Source organism: Phytophthora infestans, genomic scaffold (genome assembly GCF_000142945.1).
Source record: "Phytophthora infestans T30-4 supercont1.2 genomic scaffold, whole genome shotgun sequence".
NCBI lineage: Eukaryota > Oomycota > Peronosporomycetes > Peronosporales > Peronosporaceae > Phytophthora > Phytophthora infestans.
The window spans coordinates 4,799,409-4,814,313 of record NW_003303757.1 but is presented as its reverse complement, the minus strand read 5'-3'; the positions used below and the strand labels follow the sequence as shown (position 1 = coordinate 4,814,313).

The window sequence follows — 14,905 nt, the reverse complement described above, 5'->3', positions numbered from 1 at the left end:
GGTAGCACGATCCCATAGCAAAACTAATCTCGCTTTGTCAAAATCGACGCAATTAAACCTTGAAAATGAGCAAGGGTACTTTATTCAGAGTGGGTACATTATTTGTTAGAGCTCCGTCAATATAAAGAACAAAATAAAGACCTGGATGGAAGTAATTAGCTTGCATGGAGATCTCATCCCATGTTGGCTGGCTGAGGCTTTGGTGCACGTGCTGGAACGAGCTGCACCGCTCCAACTGAAACGACACCTTTTAGTCTCTGTGGGGGACGCAACGACCGCTGAGCAAGGGGGTCTGTTATCTGCGCTGGTGAAAGGTTTTTTGCATCGGAATGAGGCACTTGTAGGCTGTAACCCGGAAGTGGATGACCCCTACATACATGTACACCTGAAAGATATTGCCAAGCTATCTGAACGGATAATAGATCGAGCTACCAGTGGAGAGTTGATCGTGGTATATGCACCATGCCAGGACAGAGTTGCAGCGACGTGGATAGAAGGAGTGGCATCGACGCTGCAAAACTGCTCGCAGAGTGGCATACTCTTGATACTACACAATCCGGCTGGGTTGTTGGGACTAAAGGCAGATGATCGAGTAAGAACCAGCTCCTCAATGTATCACATCAGTCGTATTGGAGCTGCGAAGTCTGCGTACGACTGGGAAACGAGTTTAGAGTTTATTGCGCACCCCCTGGATTGTCTACGGGATCAGTGTGGATGGCATTTTGTGATGGAAATTGTTCGCTGGATCTCCGGGTCGGTAGAAAGTAGGAATGGGGCAACAAGAGCGATGTTTTCGACGATTAACCAGTTACCATTCCAGATGCTGTTATTGATATTGCGCTGGAGCCATTTCCACCCGCAACTCGTCCGTGTATGCGGCAAAAAGCTCCGGAGACAGCTGCAGCTCATCCCTCAAGCGCGTATACACCGCGACCTTATAGAATTACAGAGGCGTGAAGAGCAGATTTGGAGATACGTGTATCCATCTGAAGAACAAGTCGAGGAAACGCCTGCAATGTCGACGCAGAAGGCAGTGCTAGCGTCGCCATTTATTGATGCACCATCCCATCCTCAGGAAATAACAATAAAACTCGGACGACTCTCGGAATGTTGTTTGTGGGATGCGCAAAAGCATTTTTACAAGGATGAAGGCATCCGTGCATGGAGTTCCGGTAAAATTCCATTCGGAGTGTCCAGTAGTTCGTTTCTAGCTGCAGCGTACGCACGTATAGTGGTCGACTTTTTATTGAGTAATGCTGACTGTGTCGAGGCTGCTTCTGGAGAGAACAGCTCTCCGAATTGCTTCGTGTGGGAGGCGGCAAGTGGTTCGTGCAAGTTCCTGCACTCATTCATGCTACACTTTACCGACCTTGTGGCTGCCAATGCTGAGTTTAAACGACGAGGTTTAATACCCTTAGTTGTCGCGACGGATTTAAGTGAGCAAGTTGTGAACTCTCGTCGTCAGATGGCGTGCTTTCGCCAGTTTATTAAGCGTGGACAGTTGGATTTTGCGCTTTTTGACACGCAGGAGTTTGTGCACGGAGATCCTAAAGTCTCTGGGAAGAAGAAAACATTACGGTTAGTACATTCGCGGCGTCAATGGAACGTCGGAAGCGACGGTCCTGTGGCAATGATGGGGAATTATTTCTTGGATTCACTACGCGCTGACATTTTTACAGTAGCCATCCAACAGGATCCTGTGAATGCAAATGTTAGCAAAAGCGAGCGTGCAATTGTACAAGATGCGCTACTTAGGAAGGACACGTCAAGTATTGCGAACATGGACGTAGTTCTGCGTCCAGTGCCAGATCCACGGACACAGCCTGTGTACGAAGACGAGCGATTCAACACAATTCTAGTGGAAATACTGGATCATTTCCACTCTCAGAGCGGTGATTCTACAACTGCAGGTTCAGTTTCATCGACTGGATTGGTTCTATTCCCTGTAGAAGCTTTTAAATTCTTGTTGGCACTCTTCGATCGTACGTGTAGCGGAGAAGCAGATGCGTTCCCTATCGCTCTTCTTGCTGGTGATGCACGATTTTCCTTCCGAGACGCGGTCTCGAGTGCATTTATCACTACAACAACTGTCGAAAGCACTACGGGATCCACTGATCATGCGAGTCTAGAGCTGCCGCAGTTATCTCCTCATCCAGACTGCTTCTGTCTTCCTGTTGACTTCGAGATCTTTGAGCTGTTTTTTAAGCATCTCAACAACACTGGTGCTGGCATTTCTGCGAGATCACAGCTAGTCTCCGCTCCAGCGAGTGATACGTTCGATGTCTTCTTTGCTACAGTTGAACCAACGACGACTGCTGTGGCACAAGGCAGAACGAAGGCGCTACAAGCTAGCTTCAGGCACCAGTTTGCCCGTTTTACCCCTGGGGATTGCGACTTATTGTGGGGCATGATGAGTTTTGACGACGGTGCACGGTGCTTTTCAATGGATACTCTACTTGCTCTCTTGGCGCAAACCGGGTGGGATTTTGATTTGTTTTCAGAGCTACATTGGGAGCTGCTGAGCCGGTGGAAGAAGCTAGAACACAGTGAGAGGATACACTATCAACACGCCCTGATTGAAGCTGGTGTCAAGTCCTGGCGAACAATTTACCACATGGAGCAGCAGAGCGAGACGGACACCACCACGCGATGGATTCTCTTACAACTCGCACGTTGGTTTTACGGTAAGATGTGCAACCTGAAGGTTTATAGATGTCCTATAGCACTCAATTGTATCGTTGTTATTCGACAGAACTGGAAGCGTACACTAACGTACTGGAAGTATTGATGCCCTGGCACGACGAGCCACACGAAGCTAGCAACTCTAACGATGTGGACATCTTCTATTTGCTTGGGGTAAGTACTGCAATGAGTACACTTATCATTAACGGCATCATTTCTTCTAACAATGGTATGTTTGTAGCTGACAAACTTGCGGAAAGGAGACAATCGGATTGCGCTTCCTTTTTTTCGTCATTGCGCGCGCTTAGCTCCAACTAAAATGAAATTTCAACGCCAAGTAGCCAGCCTGCAATGGTTGCAGTCTTCGTCAAACAGCTCCATCGATGCAGCTTAAACTCAACACCACCATGAAGAATGAAGAGAAATGTCTTATCAATTGTTTTTAGGCAGTTTATTATTTTTCGTACATGATTTTTTTCAATGAACATCTACAGCCTGTCGGTTCAATATCTACAATACATCCCTTTACACACACACTACTTCCCTTCAAGCTTCACTGTCGCGAGATAATCCTCTACAACTTTTGCACAGTCTTTCGCTCCGTCAACAGCGAATAACAACTGGTCGCTCCGCTCAGCGGAAGCCTCAACTTGGCTCTACAGTACAGGTACACGAAACACAGCGTTAGATACTTCCAGCACATCTGCGATCCCAGTAGACCGTACCTTAAAGTGGAAGACGAGGGAGTTGTCTAGATCGTTCCGGCTCTCGACCTTTGTCAGCGAAGTCAGTGGGCGCCATTCTTCTACTAACGCGAACCCCTTGGGCGTCGACGCCTTCACAATAAGCACAACAAGAGCCGAACTCGTGACCACCAGCTCCCGATGCCCCAACTCACTCAGTTGTCGATGGGCTTCTTCGTCCTGCTCCTCAAACTTAGTGGCACTGTAAAAGTGGAAGCTTTTGTCGGCATTATTCGACGACGACTTCCAGCTGGTCAGGTTTACGTATCGTGCTGAAGCTTCGCTTTTTGTATTATCTTCGAGCTGTTCAGTCTCGTCCTCTTCTTTACTCAATGGGGTCTCATCACATGGCTGATGGTTGTTAGAGGAATTCGATCGTCGTCTCAATCGAGAAGCTACAGCAACGGCTTTGTCCAAGATGGTGCTTCCAGTGCTCATAGAAGCACTCTGTGGCGCTTGTGTTGTCGTCTGCTGTGCCTTCTTTCCGTCACTGCTCGTAGGTTTCCGCTCGTCTTCATCACTCGAGTTATTCGCCGATCCTCTGTCAGTCGGGGGAGTACGACAGCTCTCGCTAGACTCGCTGTATGGACTCCACTTGTTGTCTTCAGTGCCGCTACGAAGACGGAACAGATAGGGTGTGTTCGGCTGCAAGCCTGACACCGTGAACTTCAGCGTATCCGCTTCAACGTCAGGCTTCACAGTCCACCACATAGCAGCCAGACGATCCTTCACGTACTGGATCTGGAACTTAGTCACGCCTACATCGCTCACGGGGTCCCACGTCACCACAACTTCAGAGCTGGATGCAGCGAACACCTGTAAAATACGAGGTGCAGTAAGTGTATGAGCCGACGGTGGCGCACTGTTGCTGCCACTGCTGCTAGCTGCAGTGGAGACCATGGAGCTGATCGATCCAGCGCTATTAGAATTGACATTGTCGCCGAGTCCTGGGGAGATGCCACTGGAACTGAGGAACGACTGGACCATAGACTTGGCTTGTTCTTGTAGCGAAGGCCCAGTCTCTTCACCAGCAGACTCAGGAAGTCGCTCTAGCACTACTGCGCCGTCGGGGGTGTTTTCGAAGGCCCACACCCCATCAGCGTCATCATCCGCCTCCCTCTGGCCATTCCGAAGTAACATCAGCTCACCATCTGCTCCTTCGTACTCTCCATCTTGATCGACATTGTCGTCAGTGTTCCCCAAAGCAACGCGGACGAATATTTGGTTGGTGCCAGGACACACAAGCCTCTCCGATCCTCGGATCACAAGCCCCTTCTCCAATACAACGTCCAGCTTTTCAGCGTTGAAATCTGGACGACGACGAGTGTGCAGTGGCAATAAAACGCGGTAGAAAAAGTGACCTCGCTCGACGTATTCAGGACATACACCAGCTAGGAAAACGGCTGTCGTCGAGTCTTCACGACCCACAGACGTCGGTGTTACAGCTCCTGACTGCAGCTTGGCTGTGACGACATTCAACGTCCTCATAGATCCACTCGATAAGCTGTACGGTCCCCACTGTTGTCCGTCGCCACAGCGCACACGGAACACTAGCGACTCCCCCGGCTCCAGACCAACCATCGTACCGTTCGTCTGGTCCGTGATGCCAGTCGTATCCACCTCCGCTGTTGTCCCTTCCTGCTTCATCGCGACTGGAAGCCAGGGATTAAACTCATCGCCTGACTGCTTAGCAAACTGTAGCTGATAACGAGCCACCGCAGGAGACGCGACCGAGACAGGCACTTTATCCCACGTGATACAGATCGAGTGTCTCGTCACACTAACAAGAGTAGGGGCCAGTGGCGGGATATCCGACACAGTCGCAGCCTTATCCCTCTGTGAGCTTACAGGAGTAAGGAAGCGTAACACCACAGGTCGAGACGCTTCGATGACATGCTCGATCACAGTGAGGAACGCCACGCCCTCCAGACTCTCTCCATTGATAGCAACGAGCAAGTCGCCAGTGTTAATGAGTCCCGTGGCGGACGCTTGACTGTCCGGCACCACGCTGTCCACGACGGCTTGAAAGATCTTGGACGTACGAGACTTCTGGAACAAGATCCCGATAGGACCAGGCTGAAGCTCGACGTCGGTAGTTTTCCCAGCATTCTTCTCCACTGTATCGCTTGCCTTCAGCCGCACTTCGACCCACCCGTCGTCGCTCGTAGAGTGGCTTTCTTCGACATAATTTACCTCATCGGACGTGTTGCTGTTGGATAAGCCTATAGAGCTCGACGTGGACGACACGGCGTCTCTCGCTGCTGCCTTTAACAGCATCAAACGTTGCGACAACGTCGATACCGCTGAGCTCGTCGTAGCTTTAGTCTTCTTCTTCGCTTCCTTGCTACCTGGAGTTGATGAGACTGACGCTGAAGTGCTCACAATGGCAGAAGTAGAACGCCCGCTGTTCGGGTCTGATGCCTCCGAGCGCATACTGGCATCAACTTCAGCTACAAAGTCGTCTTGCGAAGGTGCACGTGGACGATTCAGCCCCATTTTAGCGAACAAGTTGAAGCCTCCAGTTGACGAACTCCCAGTCTCAGGCGGCACCGTCACCTGCTCAGTAACCGCTGGCGGTGGCAGCGGTGACGTCACCAGAAGCTGCTCCTGCGTGAACGTGTCCATACACCGGATAGTCTTCTCCAGTTCATCAAAGCCTCCGTCCAGATGGCTCACGTACTTGAATCCCTTTTGCAAGAACATGAGCACAAGTCGAGTCACAGACTCATGTTCCGCGTGGACCTTGGACGCTCCATTGCTGCCGATCTCGCTGGCTAACGCGCCAGGTTCTCCAGGACTCTGCTTCCTCGATAACGTTGCAGGTCCAGGTGGAAGCGACGATGATGTGGCGACGTGTTCCGCCACATGAGCTTCAATTGGCTTCTGGCTCTGTTCTTGGACAGATTTATCGCTTGAGATGACTCTGGCCAGACGCACGATAGTGTTCATGGCTGCGTTATTCGACGAGGGTCTTGGTAGCACAGCTGGCGACTCGACTGAGGGTCCAACGAAGCAGAAATGGCAGCCTTTCATGCAGGAGAAGCCCTTCATGAGTCCATCCAACGCAGCTGGGCGTCTCATGATACTCGGATCGATATGGTGCGAGAGACTTAAGTGCGACTTGTGATACTCCTCTATAGGTCGACAATCCAACACGATAAACTTCAACGCCATCGCTTCGTCCGCATCATTTCCAGACGCATACAACAACGGAGCTTGCTCGGCAGGAGACAGCAACGGGTTCAATGCGTCTTGCTCTTCTTGCATGACTGGCGCGGCTGGAGCCAGCGTCGACGTATGCTCCTTGGCTTTCGTCAATCGATCCATCAAGTTGCGTACTAATTCCTCTGGATACACCTGCAGACTGGAGCACGCGTAAAGCTGGTCCAGAAACGGCACCATGGCATCTGTGAAGCCTCCGTAGCACACCGAGTACAGGTCTCGTTTGAATGACTTTGGGGTCAGCTCCGAGAACGCCAGGGCGTCAGCACAAACCTGCTCCAGCTCGTTACGCGACGAGAAAGTCAGCGAGCTCAGAACTTGAGGCAACATGGCAATATCCGCCTCAAAGATCTTCGCTCGGTTCGCAGCGACCAGAGCGTACGCCACAAAGTGCAGAAGATACGGGTCTTCTTCCAATAGAAAAAAATCCCAGAGATAAAACACAAATTCGGGCGGTAACGAGCGCGCAAAGAGCGTCATGAACCACGGCGTCACGTAAAGCTCCGGCGTCATGTCGTGCTGGTCCAGATAGTGACACAATGCCGGGTCGTGGTACAGCATTAAGAGTCTGTATAACTGGAAGGAGCACTGCAGCGACCGGAACTCTTTGTCCACGAACACATGAGGCAGGAGCTTGTCGATGAGCGCGTAAAAACACTGAAACACGGCCCCCTCAGCCAATGGGGTCCTCTCTGGAGCCCCATCGCGTTGTTCTGTGAGTAGTAAGAACGGGGCGAGCACCTCGTTCATTCCCTGTTTATATTGGATGCTACGGCGCTTGCAGTAGTACGTCAGCAGCTTGACCACGAGCTCCACAGTCTCTGGCTGTTGAAAACGAGGCTCGTTGCCTCTAGTTCTGGCGGCATCGGCGGCGACAACTCGCTGGTTGTCCAGATCTTCCTCTACCTGTCGGATACTCTGGTCCAGATTCGGTCGATCGGTACGAGCCACACCCAACAGCTCCTGCCACACTTGAGAGCGCAGGTTGGAGGGCACACCACCCAGGGAACGACACGTTACGCCTATCACAAAGTGGTCGGGTCTTCTCTTCTGCATCTCGCGATCTAATTGGAGGGTTAATAGGCTGCGTGTGCTCTGTTTGGGGGCTGTAGCATCAGCTCGAACATCGGCAGAGGCTGTCGAAGGGGATTGTGGGGCGTGTACGATGTTGCTTGGAGCGGCGAGAGGTGTGTTGATATCCTGGCAGGACGCGGACAGAGTAGGGAGCGCTGAGGACGCGTCGTCTTCGCAAGGAGCCTCCATATCTGCGCACGCCCCGTCGAACGCCTTGTGCTCTTTCCACAGACTGACCTTTACGATCGAAAGTCTGATCCGAGCGGTTACGCCAGAAGTGGGTACAGAACTGCTCAAGAGAATAAATTTATGTCAGCCACATCAGCTTGGAGTTACTCTTTTTCATCTTTTCATACGTTTTTCTACAATCTTCATTGATTCATACGCTTGTATACGACGCCTTTAAACAGCGATTATTACCCAATCAGGTCCAAATAGCAAGGTCACTTCCAATCGCCAGATGAGAGGACAATGTGCTCTCCGGCAACATGGTACCTGAGCAACATCGATCGTAGACGACCCCTCACACACTAATGGGGACGTAGCATCATTATCAAATTTGCAGCTCTTCACAACAATCACCGAGAATTCGAGCTGTTCGTTCAAACTCGAAGGCTGACACTCGATTTTCGAACCCCAACAGCTGCGATGGAGCCTCGGATGGAAGTTCGATTCGAGAGTTTATCTGTCTCGGCCGATATTGTCGTGAGGGATGAGACTCAACTCCAGGTAGAGCTTCCAACGCTCTCAAATGTCGTCAAAACAGAATTAAGGCGAATGACCGCTTCGAAACGCGTTGTCACGAAGCAAATACTGCGAAATCTGAGTGGAATACTGAAACCTGGAACCATGACTCTTGTCCTTGGTCAGCCAGGGTCCGGCAAGTCGACGTTCATGAAGATTTTGAGTGGGTGCTTCCCGGTGAAGAGTAATATTACGGTGGAAGGGGGAATGACTTTCAACGGTGTTCCTCAAGATGAAATCCGCGCAACGCTGCCACAACTTGTGTCGTACGTGGATCAGCAGGACAAACACTACCCAACATTGACGGTACAGGAAACACTCGAGTTTGCGCACGACTGCCATGGTGGAGAACTGTCCAAGCGGGAACAGCAACATGGTACTATTGATACAGCCCAAGCCATTCGTCAACTTGGTCTTGGTAGTTGCCAGAGCACAGTATTGGGTGATGCTATGCTACGTGGTGTATCGGGTGGTGAGCGTAAGCGTGTAACAATGGGAGAGATGGCATTTGGTAACGAACCCGTCGTTATGCTGGACGAGATCAGCACGGGTTTGGACAGCGCTGCAACTTTTGACATTATTTCGACACAGCACGAGCTGGCTAACACCTTTGGCAAGACGGTGGTGATTTCCTTGCTACAACCGTCCCCCGAGGTGCTCGAGTTGTTCGACGACGTGATGCTGCTGAATGATGGCTACGTACTATACCATGGCCCCCGGTCTGAAGTGTTGACTTACTTTGAAGCTTTCGGCTTCAAGTGTCCAGATAGCCGAGATGTGGCCGATTTCCTGTTGGATTTGGGGACAGACAAACAGCATCAATACGAAGTGGAAGCAGCTCCAAGGAAGCCGAGCGAGTTTGCTCGTCACTTTGAGCGCTCTCGTGTTCACGCGCAAATGCTGGATACGTTGCATGTCCCGTTGAATCCTGCACTAGTGGAGAATACAAAGCAGTACATTGGCACGATTCCTGCATTCAACCGAAGCTTCTGGAGCAATACCTCAACGCTTATCCAGCGCCAACTGAAAGTGTTTTCCCGTGATCGAACATTGATCATCAGTCGAGTCTTCATGTCTCTTCTGCTGGGTCTGCTCAATGCAAGCTCGTTTTTTCAGCTCGACGAAGTGGACGCGCAGTTTGTCATGGGGATCCCCTACGTGGTCGTCGGTTTTATTATGATCGGACAGTCTGCCCAAGTTCCTGCATTTGTCGCGATTCGAGATGTGTTCAAGAAGCAACGTCGAGCCAATTTCTTCCGTACAGCGTCGTTTGTAGTGGCGACTTCGACCAGTCAGATCCCTTTGGCTGTCCTCGAGACGCTGATTTTCGGCTCCATCATGTACTGGATGTGCGGCTTCGTGTCGACAATCGAAGGCTTTGTAGTCTTCGAGCTCATTCTGTTCCTCTCTAGTATGGTGTTTGGGGCGTGGTTCTTCTTCCTAGCAGTTGTGTGTCCGGATCTGAACGTGGCCAACGCGATCACGTTGCTGTCCGACTTGCTCTTCACAATCTACTCGGGTTTTGCGATTACCAAAGGAGAGATCCCGTCGTATCTGCTCTGGATCTACTGGATCAGTCCATTGACGTGGGGAATTCGAGCGGTGGCAGTGAACCAGTACACGGATTCTTCTTTTAATGTGTGTGTGTATCGAGACGTGGATTACTGCGAGAAGTACGACATGATCTTGGGCGCGTATTCGTTGAGTTCATTCGACGTTCAGACCGAGAGATACTGGCTATGGGTGGGCGTCTTCGCGCTCATCGCCATCTACGTCGTCTTCATGATTATGGCGTGGATCGTTCTGGAATACTGGTGCTACGAGAACGCTCCCAACGTGACGCTAAAAGTCGAGAACGAAGCAAGTTTCGTGCAGATAAATCAAGACTACGCTCTGGTAGAAACCCCGAGAAGCATCAACGTAAGCGTTAAAGTCGATGATGGGCCAAGAAAACAGTTAATTCCAGTGACGCTGGCCTTCAAGGACTTGTGGTATTCCGTACCCGAGTCGGAGAATCCCAAGACCAGTATCAATCTGCTGAAAGGTGTCAGCGGGTTTGCTCTACCTGGTACCATTACGGCGCTTATGGGGTCGTCTGGCGCCGGTAAGACTACGCTTATGGACGTGATCGCTGGAAGGAAGACCGGTGGAATGATTCGTGGCGAGATTCTGCTTAACGGATACCCAGCTACAGATCTTGCTATCCGTCGAGCTACGGGATACTGTGAGCAGGTGGACATTCACTCAGACGCTTCGACCTTCCGGGAGGCTTTAACTTTCAGCGCATTTCTCCGCCAAGATGCCGAGATACCCGACGCTGACAAGTACAGCACGGTCGATGAATGTCTCGATCTGTTAGACTTGCACTCCATCGCCGACCAGATCATTCGCAACAGCTCAGCGGAGCAGATGAAGCGACTTACTATCGGCGTGAAGCTAGCAGCACAGCCCAGCGTCTTGTTTCTCGATGAACCTACCAGCGGATTAGACGCTCGGTCCGCCAAGCTCATCATGGACGGCGTACGCAAAGTAGCAGACACTGGACGTACCGTTATTTGCACCATCCACCAGCCGTCGGCTGAGGTCTTTTGTGTGTTCGACAGTCTGCTGTTGCTGAAACGCGGTGGAGAGACGGCGTTTTTCGGAGATTTGGGCGAGAATGCGTCGACTTAGATCAATTATTTCGAGTCGATCGATGGAGTGATGAAGCTGGCAAAACCCTGCCACGTGGATGCTAGAGGTGATTGGTGCCGGGGTGGGTAGGAGTGACGACAAGTTCGACTTTGTGTCCTGCTTCAAGTCAAGTGACCACTTCCATCGTCTGCAGGGCTTCTTTAGCGCCACAAAAAACTCACTTCAGCCTCTTCTATTCACGAGGAAACGTGCGGCCAGTAACGTGACTCAAGCGAGATTCCTCCTCAAGCGCTTCTTCGATTTGTACTGGCGAACTCCATCGTACAACTTGACCCGGTTCATCGTCTCGGTCATCATCGGAGTGGCCTTTGGAATCACGTTCATTGACGCCCATTATTCCTCGTACCAGGGCATCAACTCTGGCTTGGGGACAGCTTACATGACGACGTCCTTCATCACGTACATCACGTTTAACGCTGTTTTACCCATCACCTACCGAGAGCGAGCTTCGTATTACCGTGAACGATCATGTGAGACCTACAACGCGTTCTGGTACTTTACGGGATCGACGATTGTGGAGATCCCGTATTGTTTCGGAGCGAGTTTTATCTTCTTGGTAATTTACTTCCCGCTGGTAAAGTTTACGGGTATAGTGGAGTTCTTTTCGTACTGGCTCAACCTATCCATGTTGGTGCTGGTACAAGCATATTTTGGACAGTTGTTGGCCTATTCGCTGCCTAGTATCGAGGTGGCATCGGTCTTCACGGTCTTAATTGGCTCCATCTGCACTTTATTTACGGGTTTTAATCCGCCGGCCAGCTCCATTCCTCACGGTTACCAATGGCTACATCATTTCGTTCCGCACAAACGCACCTTCTCCAGTCTGTCGGCTATAGTCTTCAGTGACTGCGCGAAATTAGATTGTCAGGAGGTCTCGAACGCACCACCAAGCGTAGCTGAAGGAACAACTGTGAAAAAGTACTTGGAGGTAGTATTCGAGGTGAAGCATAGTGATATTTGGTCCAACTTCGCTATCGTGGTAGGATGGGCCGTAGGACTCCGTCTTCTCGCCCTCACAGCTCTCCGCTCCATCAACTACCAAAAGCGGTAGGACGGTATAATAAAGATACTCCACTACGTACTTTAAAAAGTAATTTTAAAAAACAATTTTTACGAAGTATTACTTTTTAACCCTCAAAGTACTACGTAGTAAAAGTATAGATATTCAAGAACCGACAGGGTTGTCGTTGTCCAGGAGTGCCTTCACTTTCTCCAGCCCGATTTTACCGCCCATGCGCTCAGCGTAGTAAAGCGTGTACGCCTCCCAAGTCTTATGCATGTAGTTTTTCTTTGGAACATGCACAGCACTAACTGGATAGGGATGCCCCAGTATATCCCCAGCAATCTGTGGGTTAAGCTTCAAGCCCACCCATTCCCAAAAAAGGTAAAGCTGCATGTTTTCAGCGAGTGTCTTCAAGTCGGGGACAACTTTAAGCGATTGGAAGAGGATTGCAAATTGCCATTCCGCCAGCTGCGGCTTGGCCTCCGTCAAAAAGCGCGCTATTTGCGCATCAGAGAAAATCTTCTCTTGGTAGCCATCCCTGTAAGCTTTAACGTATCGGAGCCACTGAATTAGCTCTGAGGCGTCGTCGGAGGCGCTCATTGGGGTCTTTGCCTTATGAGACTTATGATCTTGAAAACTTCCTTGGGAGATTCTTTGGACGCGAGCCACACCGTATTCATGGTATCATGGCTAATTTTCGACAGTGAGAACAACATTAGCTGCATGGTATCGGCATGATCCCTCATGCCGGGAGTGCTTCGAAGCGAGTGAAGCATCGCCACCAGATTTTCTTCCGGCATTGTCTTTCGAAGTAAGACAAACATGTCCAGATCCGTAAACTCGAGACCTATGTTATCAGCCCGGTACGACTCCACATAATTCAGCCACTGACGGAAGATAGGTGTCTCATCCAGTTTTGGACCAGCCTCTTGAAGACGTAACGTTCTGTAAACGGCAGTTAAGTCGGTTTTTTCTTGTAAGGCTTTGAAGGTCCATGCCCCCGATAGAGACTGTTGCATACTCGCCAGGGAACCCGAAAATGCAATACTTAAATTAATACATCGATGTAGACTAAGAATAATAATAATTTAATTATTTGCAAAACTTCGCAAGTCACGATTGTAGTTCAGAAACATTATCATCTCGAGCCCGGCTGGAGACATTCGCTTCCGTAAATCAGACAGCACCAGCTTAGCGAGAGAGAAGAAGCGCTCACACTCGTTAGACGTTGGCGGGATGTACGCGACGTCGACGTAGCACAATTGCGTTTCTTGAACGCCGCTCTCACAATAGAATGCTCTCGGCGGCTCTTGAAGACGACCGTTCGAGATCAGGCGACCTAAATTCAGCGCAGGCTAATTTTCCGCGACGTTCAGCGCACCCCCACGCTGTAACTTGACTAGACCTTACTCAAAATTGGGGTTGTTCCCGTTGTGGACAGCCATAAATTAATAATTAAATTAAAAAAATTAGGATTAATTTTTACGCATATTATTTTTTCGTTCCCTGATACTCGCACCGATTTTCTTCAAGCCGGGGGTGTTCTTGAGAGATTGAATGAGGGTTGTCACCTCCTCCTCACTATTTGTTTTCAGCAACAAGTAATAGATAGCCAAGTCCGAAAACGCTTCTTTCCCATTCTTTTTTCTGTAGGCTGCAACGAGTCTGAACCATTGCGCGAGGTTTTGATTGCCATCTAACTTTGCTACACCCTCTCCAAGATGTAAGTTTCGAAAGAGTTGTGTAGGATGGACTTGGGACTGGAGCCGCACTTTAACTGCCGCTTTCTCCGATCTGGAATTCCGAATTCTTTGCATCAGGTTGTCGATCTTCGATAGCCCGGATACGGTAGCTCTCTCGTCGTTGTTATCTCCGGTCAAGACTCGCGAGTCGCTGGATCTTAAGAGACTTTTTGGAGCAGTTCCCTGGGAGAGAGAACTGGAAACAACATTCGCATATGGAGCAGTTATCTTCGAGTTGTGGCTTTGATTTGGGAAGGCGTGTGATAAGACTCCTGCTAGAAATGCAACAGCTATCAGCATTACAATACTTGAGCAGCCCATGGCTGGTTTTAACTCTTTCTTTGTCGAATCGAAAGTGCCGAAGATCAGATACGCGCTCACCCTGCAGGTAGCTTCTGGGCCACCAGTACAGTTATTTGAAGCTCCGCGATCGCTGATCGCGAACGGTGGTCAAATCAACAGGAAAACATGAGTACGGGTCTCTTCCGAAACGCAGGATTACGGTGATCCCCGCCTAACGATCAGCTGCATTTTAATGCGATTTTTAATAAAAAAGGTTGTTATTAAATCGAGGTCTTTAAAAAAGTACAAGTCGATCTAGTTGAACTGGCTTATAAATCGAGCTACGGCAGCCAAATCGACCGCTCGGGCTGTTTAATAAACGAGCAAACGTAGATGCGGCTAAAACTTTGCACCAGACTGTACACGCATATACAGCTTTTTTGCGAACAATGGATGTCCCGGCAACCAACACTGTGCCGAAAATTGAGCTGAACAAAGCTAGTCGCCCGTCAGGACGACCACGTCTCCAGCCAGCGAAGAAAAAAGCTAGAAAACGAGCCGAATTTGAAGCCAGTAAAGAGCTCGCCGAGAGACTTACAAAGCATGGGAATGTGACTTTGGCAGGTTTTGCTGCCGTTTTGCAAAACGTTGAGTTGTCTCTTGTGGATGTGGAGACCAATTGCAATGAATTGCGCCTCTTTCATCACGATGCAGTGTTT

General features: G+C 50.1%; 5 protein-coding genes across 5 annotated transcripts; 3 read left to right on the top strand and 2 right to left on the bottom strand.

Annotated features, from left to right (window-relative positions):
- Positions 1–610: 610 nt before the first annotated feature.
- PITG_01879 (uncharacterized protein) lies at positions 611–2,788 on the top strand (the record flags this gene model as incomplete). The annotated part of the gene is made up of 4 exons (XM_002908431.1): positions 611–623; positions 672–736; positions 809–976; positions 1,076–2,788. 4 exons carry the CDS (start codon positions 611–613, stop codon positions 2,786–2,788), a joined length of 1,959 nt encoding a protein of 652 aa, XP_002908477.1.
- Positions 2,789–3,218: 430 nt separating this feature from the next.
- On the bottom strand, positions 3,219–7,910 carry PITG_01878 (uncharacterized protein; the record flags this gene model as incomplete). Its single annotated transcript, XM_002908430.1, has 2 exons — positions 3,219–3,338; positions 3,408–7,910. The coding sequence occupies 2 exons, from the start codon at positions 7,908–7,910 to the stop codon at positions 3,219–3,221; spliced, it is 4,623 nt and encodes a 1,540-aa protein (XP_002908476.1).
- A 471-nt stretch (positions 7,911–8,381) lies between these two features.
- PITG_01877 (ATP-binding Cassette (ABC) Superfamily) lies at positions 8,382–9,508 on the top strand (the record flags this gene model as incomplete). Its single annotated transcript, XM_002908429.1, has 3 exons — positions 8,382–8,808; positions 8,863–9,380; positions 9,461–9,508. 3 exons carry the CDS (start codon positions 8,382–8,384, stop codon positions 9,506–9,508), a joined length of 993 nt encoding a protein of 330 aa, XP_002908475.1.
- Positions 9,509–9,536: 28 nt separating this feature from the next.
- PITG_01876 (ATP-binding Cassette (ABC) Superfamily) lies at positions 9,537–12,210 on the top strand (the record flags this gene model as incomplete). Its single annotated transcript, XM_002908428.1, has 6 exons — positions 9,537–10,334; positions 10,422–11,048; positions 11,097–11,128; positions 11,175–11,252; positions 11,343–12,001; positions 12,062–12,210. 6 exons carry the CDS (start codon positions 9,537–9,539, stop codon positions 12,208–12,210), a joined length of 2,343 nt encoding a protein of 780 aa, XP_002908474.1.
- A 1,427-nt stretch (positions 12,211–13,637) lies between these two features.
- Positions 13,638–14,225, bottom strand: PITG_01875 (secreted RxLR effector peptide protein, putative; the record flags this gene model as incomplete). The annotated part of the gene is made up of 1 exon (XM_002908427.1): positions 13,638–14,225. The coding sequence occupies one exon, from the start codon at positions 14,223–14,225 to the stop codon at positions 13,638–13,640; it is 588 nt and encodes a 195-aa protein (XP_002908473.1).
- Between the last annotated feature and the right edge of the window lie 680 nt (positions 14,226–14,905).